General features: G+C 44.6%; 1 protein-coding gene across 2 annotated transcripts; it reads right to left on the bottom strand.

Annotated features, from left to right (window-relative positions):
* Positions 1 to 9,413: 9,413 nt before the first annotated feature.
* On the bottom strand, positions 9,414 to 12,538 carry LOC100845046 (thioredoxin-like 3-3). Of its 2 annotated transcripts, none has more exons than XM_010241937.3 (4): positions 12,356 to 12,538; positions 10,699 to 10,906; positions 10,345 to 10,370; positions 9,414 to 9,846 (listed from the first exon to the last, which is right to left on the bottom strand). In XM_010241937.3, the coding sequence occupies exons 1-4, from the start codon at positions 12,406 to 12,408 to the stop codon at positions 9,627 to 9,629; spliced, it is 507 nt and encodes a 168-aa protein (XP_010240239.1). In that variant the 5' UTR covers positions 12,409 to 12,538; the 3' UTR covers positions 9,414 to 9,626. The 2 variants fall into 2 exon arrangements, with proteins under 2 accessions (XP_010240239.1, XP_003580314.1); XM_003580266.4 differs by having other exon boundaries at positions 10,699 to 10,900; positions 12,356 to 12,506.
* Positions 12,539 to 13,091: the final 553 nt, after the last annotated feature.

The raw sequence follows: 13,091 nt of genomic DNA, 5'->3' as shown, positions 1-13,091 counted from the left end.
TCCTTCCTTCGTTTGTCGGGACGCGTCGTCGCATCGTGATGCGTCTGCCTCTCCGACGGCACGAGGTGGTGCCACTGCCGCTGCCGCATCTCATCGTTCCTTCCGCATGCCGTCCTGCATCTGCACATATACTGCAGGGGTATTCAGCACGCAAGGTGCATGGCTTATTTCGGTGGTAAACATGTGATCCTGATGGGGCTTGCCGGTTGCTTGTGCAGATGGGGGATCCGGCGTTCGAGATGCCCATATCGCTTGTTGTCAAGCTGGAGCGATTTCTTGGCGACGAGTCTTTCGGTGAGTCTGTTGTTGATTACCTGAGTTCTGTCATTTGGTCATAGCTGATGAAGTGCGGCATATTCGTTGATGCAAAATTTCTCAATCTGACTTGAGTTTAGCATTTGCGTCGGTATGAGACCGAAGCAGTTCCTATCCGGAGCAGCTATCATGTGAAAGGAATTTATCGAAGCATTGATTGAGATTGAGATTTCCTCCTCAATGTGTCACTGTATTGATTGAGATTTCATTCCATTGATGGGCCCTTGGGAGTATACGCTTCCTTGTCACTCATGAGTCTTGTCGCAATCTGGTGTGATATTTTGAAATAAAAGAATATCATGTTGTGATTTATAATTTTGTAGTCTGTAAAATGTGTGGAAATCTTTGGGTCATGTCCTTCAATAAAATTATCACTCTGTAAATAAAAATCTTGTAGCTATTTCACACTCAATTTCAAGTTATTTGTTTATAACTTTATGAACATTTTAGTAACTCTTTTGTCTTCTCGACTCTTTTGTTATTTATTGGACTGATATGCAGCTTCTCAATGGCACATTTCGGGACAATCAAATCCTATGATCACTTTCACATGCTTCTTCAGTATCATTTTTGAACTCCAGTATTCCACGTCTTTTTTAGTAGTTGAAACACACCACGAAATTCAGTTGACAGATTGCACAAGAACGATTGTTTACGAAGAACTACTCCGTATTAAGCAAGGCTAAATAGTGAATACTCATATTTACTCTTTGCAAGGACCCTCGATCCCTCTCCTCTTTGCTGGCTGACGCGGTTGTCGGTTCAGAGGCATTTAGGCGTTAGTGTGGTCCCTTTGTTTTGATTTTTAACTCGTGAAACTACTCCTTTTGGCTTAATTAAATTGAGACAACTTTTCCCGCATATTTGAAAAAAAAACAACACAATGTGAACTACACGTTCAGTTTGTAATGTTCACTCTTCTCTGGTGTTATATTTTGCTTCCAGTGCATTTGATATATTCATTTTATCGTGGCCATGTGCTCATACTGTGTATTGTAAGTATTTCCACTAAGTACACTTCGTATTCTCGGAGGATGAGCTGGAGCGATTCCTCTGTGCAGAACAAGATAATTGGGGCGTATGTGCCTGTCCTTTTGTTAGAATTTTTTATATTCAATAACTGTTGTAAATTTGTTGTTGATACCTTGTTTCCCAACAGTTTGAGAAACTTGTGGGTCACATAAAATTTGATCATGGCTACAAGTCCAGCAGCCCTGCAGTCATTAATGTGAGTCTTTTAGGTAATACATTTTGGATCTGAAATAAATTTTCTGAACAGTACGTCCATGATGTCTTATTCTTGAAGTAAAAGATTATCTTAGTGTTCATTTTACGAACACTTGCAGTGTTATCTGTCATTAAGCTTTGGCGCTGTGTTCACTGATTTTAATCTTTTATCGTGCAAAATGTTATAAGCTTTGACCATCCAATTTTTTGTTAGTTTTGCATGGTTGGAATGCTGGTAGTGCCAACATATGCTGCAATCGTTGCCGAATACTATCCTTCATTAAGCTACCAATACTTTCTCGTATGTAATGCTTTAGCCTAAATTAGAGGATTTTTTTCCTACAACTATAACAAAGCATAAAATATAGTTTATGTGTGTCAAGATTTCTGTTTCAGCGCTGTAGATCAACCTTTTCAATGTACTTTATGTTCCAGGAAAAAGATTTTAGTTGAGTCGAATTTATATGGGCCTAAATATACTAATCAAGTTTTTGTTTGCAGGCAAACACTACACGAGCATGATCGAATGCTTTGGAACTAAATTTCACTGTCTTTCCAGTTCAGTTAAAATTTGAAGGGAGATGTTGCTTGCAGGATTCAGGTACCATCACCTTAGTTTTTCTTCTACTCCCTCCGTTCCGAAAAGAAGGGCGCGTAACATTCCGCGCGATGTTCCAAAAAGGAGGGCGTGCTCCTCTTTTGTCCTCCCACCTGACCAAAGAGCCCCTACTTTCTGTCCACTCAACTGCCCACCCGTCTGATCACTTTATTGCCTTCTTCTTTTACTCTGCATGCAGATTCTTCCCCCTTTTCTCTTCTCCTCCCGAATACTGCTCCTCCTCCACTGCACCTTGCTGCCTCCGCCTCCAACTCCAAGAGAAGAACACCAAGACGAGATGAAATCAAAAAGAAAAATCGAGATGTTTGATGAGAAATCGAAGAGAGCTTGTCTTCCGTCCGTGGAGGACGAGTCAGCTACGCTTGCCGTTGGCTTCGACATGCCTGGCGACCACTCCGACGACGAGACCGACGATGGTCAATACCAGGATCTTTCAATTTGGGGGGAGAGTCAAGAAGATGGCTTCGACGAACTCTACGTCTGCAGCGAGGAAGAAGACACGGAAGAAGAGAAGCGCGTGGGTGGAGGGCGACGCGTCCGTCACAGCGAGCACCGCGACCCGCGCGGCAGCCACCGCGACGAGCCCGGCGGGCTCGGTGAGGGCGCACGCGGGCTCATCCATGGCGGCATGCACGACTTGTCGGACGACGAGCCGGTGGAAGACGGCGTGCGTTGGGTCGGCCATAACACGAGCACGGGCGGCATGCACAGGCGTGGCCACGGCTCCCGCGGACTCAGCAGCGAACTCTCCATCGGCCGCGAGGAAGAAGGCTACCAGCACAGCGAGGGCCGTGCGTGCGGTCTCGACGACGGTGTGTGCGGACTCGGCGGGGACTTGGACACACGTGCGGCAAGCTCGGCCACGGCCACGACGACGGCGCGCGTGGGCTCGACCACGACCAAGGCCACGGCGTGCACGGCAGGTCGTGCAACTCCCAGCTTGGCGAGCGCATCCAGTGCGTGCCCGTGGACTCAAGCGACGAGGACGGAGCTCGCCATCTCTGTTGTGTGCGTGGGTGCGGAGGCGATGGTGGTGGCATGCTTAGAGACAGAGCTTGCGGCCGTGGTGACATGGGCGATGGCATCGGCGTGCGCGATGTCATGGCCGTCCAGTGCGCATCCATGGACTCAGGCAAGGCAAACAAGGACCAGTGTGTGGCTGCAGAACCTGGAGTTGCTGATTGCTGCAAGGAAGAAGCTCCCGATACCATGAACAGCGAGGACTACGAATTGGCGTACGCACCTGATACTTACGATGAAAACACTAAAGATATTTATTGGCCTTTGATGAAAATTTATCTACCTGTACTAGAAAATGTGTCACATGAAAGTGAAGAAGTAATACTTTATGTGTGGAGCATTGAAACTGGGGAGTACTTTGTTGTTGTTCTTGTTTTTGCAAGGCTTGATGCTTGCATAGGATGTTGATTCGGCAAAGTGTATGTTTGTGTAAGATTTGTTCCAAAACTGGGAGTATTTTGTTGCTGTTCCATGCTTAAACTGTTCTTTCCAAACAAACCAAGATAACCAAGATAGCTAGAGATAAAAGATGTTCTTTCCAAACAAACCAAGATAACCAAGATAGCTAGAGATAAAAGACCGACTACAAATTTTTGATAGAAACACTACTTGCGACACTTTGAAATTCCTAGCAAAAGCTTTACACATTGTAGTGAAACAGCATGCTGTACAAAACATCAAACCAAGGACAGAGTACTGGTACTACTCCTGTGTAGTCCCATTTAGGAACTCTGTAGCCTCACTCACAATAGTGGGTTCACAGTGCAGCCCAGCTGGAAGTGCACCAAGTCTCTCCATAGCTTGTTTGCCGATATGCGGGATCTTGTACTTGTGTTCTCCTTTCAACCTCATGATCTCTCGCATGCATGTTTGATGTGTTAAAAAGACACGGTTGCTCCTGACAACCGGATATTCATCCCAAGCTTGAACTACCTTTGTGACTATGTCCTTGAGAGATCTTGGAGATGACTTTTGGAACAAAGACTGAAGTGCAGCAAATAAACCCAAGTCTAGAATGTTGGTATCAGGAGAGTTGGGTGGCTGGCATGTAAGCCGAATGTCAAACCCATCGGAGGTGGCTGCTGCTACAAACTATGGATCATGGACTGAAATGTGAGTTTTTGCATTATCTTGTTGAATGATGATTGGCCTACCATGATCTTCTTCGGGCCACTTCTCCTTGATAGCTGGCAATACTTTGTTCACCAGGTAATCACGACTAACCTCCTTGGTGTTGGCAACACCTTAGTTTCCATAGTACCTTTCGGTCGATTCACGCTACTCCTTTCAGCCGGCTTCTCGGTCACAAATGGAAAGATGCCAATCTTCCCATCGAATGTAATGTTTTTTTCTGCATCAAATCTTGGTCTAGCAACGGCTGCAAGAAACATAACCTTCTCGATGAAGTGCTTGCTCTGTGTGGTTCTCAATGGATCCTCCTCGTCATTTGCCAAGTAAAATTTCTGGGTTCCCTTTGTGCGATAGAACCATTTCTCATCAATATAAATGGTGTTGTACATGTCCAGAAATTTAGGCTCATGAGGTAAGCTCTGTGGGTCTAACATGGACAGTGCATATCGAACCCTAGCTTTCTTGTTTTCTTCGGTGATAGTCGGCTTGATCGCATTAGTGTGCCGCCTAAATCTGCCCTCCTTCGGCCGCCTAAACAAAGTGGTCTTCGCCATATGCAATTCATTGGCCAGATCCTTGAGGGCAGTTCTCTTAGATGGCGGGATCTCTTTGATGGCATTGGCATCGAATGCAATTCTTTTGCGACCACAATTCTTCGGCTTCTTGCTATTGACTCCTTCAACACCACCACATGGTCCATCAGTCCAGATCCTCTGCACAGTCCGTCTAGGTACATCAAATTCAAGAGAAACAGCCTGAGTAACACCTTTATTCAAAACATGGAGAGATGTTCTACGAAGCATTGCCGCATAAAGTGTTTGTCTCTCTCCATTGCTGTATTTTCTTCTTTGATTGACCATTGTCCCGAAATCTACAATTGAAGAAAAAGGGAGGAAAAGAATTAGCTTTAGCAACTTTTAATGGCAAAATCAACAATAAAACACCACAAGCATAATCGATGCGTGTACAACAGATGCGCATTGCAAAAGAGAAAAAAAAACTTACGGAGATGCTGCTGCTGGTGATGGGCCTGCTCGTCGTCTGCATGGCCATCGTGATGGGCGTGCTCCTCGTCTGCATGGCCATGGTCATCGGCGTCGCCGTGATCTCCTCCGTGCTCGTCGTCTGCATGGCCATGGTCCTCGGCGTCGCCCTGATCTCTGGCATGCTGGTCGTCTGCATGGTGGCCATGGTCGTCGGCGTCGCCGTGATCTCCGGTGCGCTGCTCGTCGGCGTGGCCGTATTCGCTCGCGTGCACCTCTTCGGCGTGTACCAGGACTTCATTGGCTGGTACACCGCGTCCGCGACTAGCAGTGAGTCCCAGCCGGGTGCGTCCACGCCGGCGGCGATCGGGCATTAAGCCGCGGCCGGCAAGCACGAGCCGCGCGCTGCCGCTGCCAGCGCGTTCCAGCGTGCCCGAGCTTGAGCCAGGCGAGAAGCTTCTGCTGCCATTGAGCTCGAGCCGTGCGCCATGAATTTCGTTGCCGCGTCCAGAATGAGGCTCGCCGAGGTGCTGCTCCGCTTGATGATCGCCACCGCGTCCAGCATGCTCGAGCCGTCCGTCGCCGTGCCCAGCGTGCTCCAGCCGTGGGCTGCCGCGGCCGGCGACATCGTCCACTCCATTCGCACGGCCGGTGAGTCCGAGTCCGTCGCCGTGTCCAGCGAGCTCGAGCGGTGGGCTGCCGCGGCCGGCGACGTTGAGAACTTCATTCCCGTGTCCGGCGAGCTCGATCCGTGGGCTGCTGCGGCCGGCGGCGGCGTCCTCTCCTTCTCGTTCCTCATCAGTATCCCACTCCAAATCATAACTCAAATCCTCAACTTCACCCTCATACTCTTCTACCCCATCCCAGTTGATCGGTTGGTTAAGATCCAAGTCGGTCATGAAGGAAAGCAGAGAAGAAAACAGAGTGAGTGGTGAGCAGAATTGGATTTTCAGCTCATGCTAGCGCATGGAAGATGGAGCAAAGGATAAGCAGAATGGAAGATGGAAGATGAAGCGTAGGACATGACTAGTTTTCAAATTTCAATTTCGTTGGCGGTACTAATCAGTCTAGTGCCGAAAATTCATTCCCTCCAAAAAATTTCTTGGTGGAAGCTGAGCGGACGTGAGCAAGCAACAAGCAGCGTAGTGGTGGGCGCAATGCAAATTCTTCCGAATTGTTTGCATGCAAGGAGCTGACTAGTGATAGCGACAACAGTCCACAGCCAGAGGAGATTGCGTACGCACAGAGTACTACTCAAAGGTCAAACAGGTCCAAAATGAGATAACTTTGCACTGCATTGGTTTGGCTGCAAGAGATTATGCGCCCTCCTTTTTGGAATGGAGGGAGTATTTCCATCTATAATCCACTAATTATGTCTAAAGTCCTTGTTTTTCTATTTTCTTCTAATGAGGTCAGTACCATAAATATGCTCAGACATCGAAGTTTGACTCACGGTGGTAGGACAGAAATAACCTCACACTACCTCTGCTCTATCTGCTGTTCTTCCCTTGCTCTGGTCCGCTTTCCTGCTACAGATCAGATCTGGGGACCTAGCAACGCCCCGACCTCCCTGTCAGGCTGTCCCTCCTCGAATCGCCGCCCCTACTATCACCAGGTCGATGCTTTTAACAATGTGTCAATCTTCTACTAGCGTTGAATAAATGCATTCCAGTTACATTTTTTTATCGGACCGCTTCAGTACTCAGGCTTGTTATTAGATTTGGATTCCAGGTGCATTTGTTTTGTAATTACGCAACTTCCATGTTACATTAGTGCTCGGATGCTTTCACTTAGGTCAATGAAAGAAGCAACCTAGCATTTGTTACTGAATTTCCCATGAAAGAAATAGCAAAGATCATGGAGCAACAGGTGTGTTCACCTAATGCAAACCACTTAATTACCTTTGAGATTTCTAGCATTAGATTACAAACCATGGTCTTCTAATAGTCTGCTGACTGCAGGAGTTTGATTATGCACAACGGTGATTCTGTTTTTTCCAAAGTTGATAACATGAGTTATCTTTCAGTTTATTAATCATTCTTGTTTCCCATGTTGAATTCCCCGTGAACTTGCTGAACTTCTTGTTTGCACTCAGTTGTCTTTTTCACTTCATAGTACTGAACAATAACTGCAAAACGATGATTTACCCCTTAAAAATGATGATTTAGAGGATGCAGAACGCACGGCTTGGTGTGTCATCTTGTTAGCCGACACGACAGAGTTGGTCAAAATAGATAGTTATGCTCTTTTTCAATAATTGTTGAAGACAACTACTATGCTCTCTTCAAGTATTTGGAAATTCATTCTCGGTTCCGTTAACTACAAGCCATCCTTGTGGTTTTGTTTCTGTTGAGATTTGTAGACTCACCGAAAGATGGGCTGGAGTAGAGTGTTGCTGTCTATAAATAGCTTTTTGACTTTTACATATTACCATCAAGAATAAACCAGACAGCTTTGTGCTTTGTTACAAAAAATGCATGTGTCATACTTCCAGTAAAAAAGAGGTACAAACTATTCTTCTTTTCTACAAATAAATAGCCTTTTGATTTTCCTTGTGTTCTTACCATGTTCAAGATCTGGATTTGAACGATACATCCAGTTCATGTAAAGGATGAACTATGCATCATATATTCTACCTATCTATTTTCTTCTTGGATGTCGGGCGTGCAAATCTCTGATTGACTAGGATGCAACTTTTCTCTTGATCAAGAACTGAAGATGCTGTTTTTCTTTTTCTTTTTTCGGTCCAGATTCCAGTGGATATGAATTTTTTTTCTTTGGATCATGGCTTGCATTTTGATTGCAGTAGCTTCAACTGAGAGAGTTAGCTTCTTTTGGCTTTGCAAAAAAATAAAAATTGTGTACCAATCAGACGGAGAATGACAGTGAGATATCTAGAATTTGTATATGTCATCATTTTCTATATATCACTCTAATTAATTAAGCCAGATGTTAGGCTTGTCTTTTTTCTTTTTGCTACTGGCGTATGTACCTATAGGAAGTGAAAGTGTATGTTAATAAGTCAATGGATGACGTGTTGTTGAAAAAGATCGGGATCTATGACGAAGCTACCCTTGAATTTCTCAGATTGTGAAGCCATCCACTACGCGGCACAAGATAAGTATCTCTGAGGTTGTCAAGCCAAGGGTGGAAGCTTAGGTCAGATGTTTTGAGTAGGTGGTCAAGCCAAGGGTGGAAGCTTAGGTCAGATGTTTGAGTAGGTGAACGGGGCGTCATTTTGCCAGTGCACCGTCACCACAGGTAGTCCAACCTCGGTGTATCCACGTTTTTGGTTAAATTGCTCATTTTGATTGTGTAAGAGCAATGACTTGTTATCTGATAAATAATGCCTACATTAATCTTTTCATGTTGCTCATTCTTCTTATTAAGCGATAAGATTTTATATCTCCGTTGCAACGCATGGGCACTTAACTAGTAATTGTATTTTTTCTGACGTAAGAGCTCGTTTGGCCCCCATCATTTGGGTTTAAAATTGTGGAATTCATTTTGAGTTCTAGAAATTAACTCGTTTGGTTGGCACGAAATTGGCAAAATGAATTCAATTTGCAATTCCATGGAATCACACTACAACTAACCTCAGTTCCTCTCTAAAAGCCATCATTTATCTAGAATTGTCTCTCACTTTACAAATCCATGTGGTAGACAGACATGATTTTTTAACCCGGAATTCAAATTCAACCAAATGAAATCATATCAAAAATTAGAATTCATTTCATTTCTACCAAATGAAATGAAATGAGGGTTGCCAAAGGAGCTGTAAGTTTATTTGGCATCTTTCATACATGTCAAATCTTCACTGATCGCGTATTCACTATTTACGGCAAAAGTATACTGCTCATTTCTGTAGCATCCAAATTTGCAAGCAGTGCATTTCAGAGGTACCAGATCAATCCCCTTTCATGATAAGCAGCATCCCCTCCTACAAACAGTAATGATCCAACACACCGTTAGATGCTTTCTTCTTTGGATTACAATTGGACAACTTTTGTTCAGTTTTGGCGTATGCATGAGTTAACCAGTAAATTGATTTAATATCGACATGTTATATATATAGTGCTTTATACCACTAAACATGACCATATCGATTATTGCAGATATAAGCTTTCCAAGTGAATGGGAGTTCCACAATAGAGAGAATAAACTGTGAAAAGACATTAGCAAGAATGCTCATCAGCTCAGCATTGTCTCTTTCTTTCCGAATCAAACAGAACTTGGCAAAAAAGGATACATCCAAGATCCACTGGAATGAAGAAAATATTGTCATAGAAAGTAAATGAATGAAACCAGCATCCCTGCAAGCCTAATCACTATCATGAATGTAACCACAACCTATCATGCAGTCTCTCTTCTCCTGTACCAAGCATCTCATCCACCCTTTCTCCATCCCGGTAAAAGTGGAAGGTCGGGGTGTATCGTATGTTCTGAGTTGTTTCAGGGCATTCATCAATATCGGCATAGATGAAAGTAAGATTCTTGAATTCAGTGCTGAACCTGCAGAAGGGTCGAAGAATCTGACTGCAAACACCACACCTGCATAATCAACAGGGATGGGTTGAGCTAATCACATAATATGAGGACATGGGAAACAGTATCCTATATGTTGTCACAAATTCCAAACAGAAGTGTTAGGCGGGCCGCTAAGCTATGCAAGTTTGCATTCACTCAATTTCACAGCAAGTAATGAAACAAAATTCGGTACATGACGATAAGTTCTGCAGAATTCAAAAAAAAAAAAGTACCTAATCTAGCTTTGTAAAAAGAGCTGGCTCATATCAATCTCAGTAAAAAAATCTGCAGCATTACATAACATGGACATAGTACTGCAACAATGGCTGATTACTCAACTGAACCCGAAAATAGATAAGCAGAATAGTATGCAATGCAAGTTATCAAGCAGTCAAGAATTTTATGCAACACCCTTATGTAGTTGCTAGCTAGTAGTTAGTGTAATCTTCTCAGTGTCAAGAACAACAAATGTGCACAGGCAAGAAAGTTACATGCCATCCACAAAAAAAAAGGGTTACATACCATGAAGCACCATAGTTGATCACAGCCTGCAATGGTACAAAGTTAAGAAGTTCAATCAAAATAAACTTGTGGACAAAATAATTCTATGGTCTCAGGAGTCAATAAATACTGCATCAACTAATTTACATTTTTTACTCCATGCTTATTTTGTGCTAAATTAGAGGTAAATTTAATAATGTGACAGAAAAGAGACATGGTGCTGCCATTTCATTATCGCCCCTGCATGTTGCCCTGAAGTGGAAATTTCAAATTTGTAACAGTGCCTGAATCACTGATTCGAGTGTGTCATCTTTTTTGCTATGTGTGCTCGTAAAGAACAAAATAAAGGTGCGTGCAAGGAGCAGCTATACTTACGGGACATTTGGTGGATTTGAGGCAATCAAGCATCTGCTTCAGCTGCGGGTCGCTGCCAGCGCTGTGTACACTGCTATGGGAGCTGCTTGGGAGGGGCATGCCGGTGACGTCCAGACCATTCTTCATGGCCTCCTCTTTCCCATTGCCTGTCTCGGTTCCCATACCGCCCTGCTTACTTCTGTAGCACGCTTCAAACAAACCCCTGAAACTGGAGCTAGGATTTAGGACAACAATCCACAGAACCATCCAAACCTACATCTTCCTCTAGGAGGAATAAGCCAGAGACTTGCAACCGGTCTCACCGCAGCGGCGGACTAACCAAATGGGTGAACGAGCAGCTTATCTAGTTATCTATAATTCTATACCACCCAGCACCAGCGGTGGCAGGGCGGTCCAGCGCCGGTTGGTTGGACGAGTTGTGGCTTGTGGGGCAGAGTGTAGCTGGATGAAGAAGATGGATTTAGGGTTGTTTGGTTGGTGGTCAAGGAGGGATGGGGTAGGGATAGCCAACAATGGATTGGTTGGGGATATCCATATTCCATGTTTGGTTGTAGTGGTTGGATGAGCCGGTTTTCTGGTTGGTTGCAACTTGGAAAGATGAGAGATTGATGGGATGGCCCATTCTGTGCTTGATTAAAAAGATGAGATGGATAGAGTGTTGTGATGACCACTTTGGGATAAGATAGTGAAATAACATCACCTATATGACATGTGTGGAACACAACAAGATAATCAGGCTTGCGTAAAAAGAATGGTATAAATTGCATTAACCTATAAACAATTACCATCATCCAGATCAAATATCACAACGATAACTTACACATTATGCGGAACATCACTCATAATAGAAGTATTGAACAAGCACATAGCATGTCGTCCAAAAAAGTCAACAAATGTTCAACTATTACATATGGGAGAATATTGAAGTCATGCAACCTAGATTTCAATGTTTCAGTCCAAAGCAAAAGCACACAAGTCCATACAACTATCAGTTTGTTGTTATAGGTAAACAACCAAAGAGGTCATCTCATCGGATCAGAAGTCTCCATGCATCATGAGACGCAAACTGAGCCTCTGGAATGTGGGTCTTAACATACCTAGCAACCCAAATCATAAATTGGAGGAGTTATGTATTGCGGATGCAAGAAGATGGTTTATACCATAAATTGGAGGGAGAGAGCTCTAGTACTTCTTATACACTAGATCAACTTGACCTTCCTAGTTCTTTGCAGAGGCAAAACATCTCCTAATTAGTACCAAAAAAGACTGTATATTTGGCAACTCCAGTAAGATACGACTGCAGCGTAAATTACTAATAAACGGTTTCTCGCAACCAAAAAAAAAACTAATTACTAAACGGTGACATGCTAAAAAAAAGCTTCTGGTTAAGAGATGACAGTGTGTTCTCTTGTTTCCGGGAGAGATTTTAAAACGGAGAGAATCTGGAACGGGAAAGACGGCGGCCTATCGGCGTGCTAAGGAAATCAGATGGTTCTTGATTGGAGGCGATCCCATGCTCACGGTTCAGTCAGGGAGAACTAGAGAAGCTCCCTTGTCGCCGTTCAGCCGTGGCTGACGCAGGTTGTCGCCTGGCCGGCGAGGGCAGTGCCGCAGAGAGACGAGGGAGACCATGGAAATAGAGAGAGTAGGGGCACACCTAGGGTCCACCACACTGGGAACTCCGTCGCGCCGCCGCCGTGTCAGATCCATCGTAGCGCCACCGTGGAATACAGAACGAAGGGAGGGGAAAGGTGAACCGGGGGATTTGGGAGGAGATGGAGTTCGGGACTTTGGGGGTGATCAAGAGACTGTACCCGCAAAAAATAAAAAAAGAAGGCGATCAACAGACTGGAAAGAAGAGACCACGGGCAGCGAGCCAGCGATAACGTTGGTCATCGGGCCGGGCTTTTTCTGGGCATGAGAAAAAAGCCCGGCCCAAAACCGGCACGGCACCACAAATTTCTGGCTCAAGATGGCAATGAGGTGGGTTTGGATGGGTCGACCATATCCATATCTATATCCATCCCCGAACTAACTATTCATCTATGAAAATATTCGTGGATGCAAAGTGATATCCTCTCTGGGTGTTGTGTGTGGTGGGGGGGGGGGGGGGGGGGTGAGGGGTGGACTAGCACTGGCGGCGGGTGGCAGTGGGACGAGTGTCGAATTAGGGTTAGGGCTGTGGGGAAGGAAACTATTTATATGAGTATATGGTTGAAAAATGGATTCACATGTCAGTAATTTATTTATTATATTAAATATCGAGTATCCATGGATTGAATGAGCTAACCGTGCCCGCTCCACGACTAGGCGGATATCCATAGAGCAAAATGCCGCTCCATATCCGTAATCCATGGGTTGGATATCCACTTTTTAACTATCCAGTGCCATCT

This window comes from Brachypodium distachyon, chromosome 5 (assembly GCF_000005505.3).
Source record: "Brachypodium distachyon strain Bd21 chromosome 5, Brachypodium_distachyon_v3.0, whole genome shotgun sequence".
Taxonomy (NCBI): domain Eukaryota; kingdom Viridiplantae; phylum Streptophyta; class Magnoliopsida; order Poales; family Poaceae; genus Brachypodium; species Brachypodium distachyon.
The sequence above is the reverse complement of the archived record's forward strand: the minus strand, read 5'-3'. Positions and strand labels throughout refer to the sequence as shown.

Excerpts from the sequence above, each read along its gene's own strand:
- LOC100845046 (XM_010241937.3), bottom strand. The coding sequence starts at position 12,408 with ATGGATCTGACACGGCGGCGGCGCGACGGAGTTCCCAGTGTGGTGGAC. Across the intron at positions 10,907-12,355 it reads CCCAGTGTGGTGGACCCTAG|TTTCAGGGGTTTGTTTGAAG; the intron begins GTGTGCCCCTAC and ends TCCTAGCTCCAG. Across the intron at positions 9,847-10,344 it reads ATCAACTATGGTGCTTCATG|GTGTGGTGTTTGCAGTCAGA; the intron begins GTATGTAACCCT and ends TTGATTATGCAG.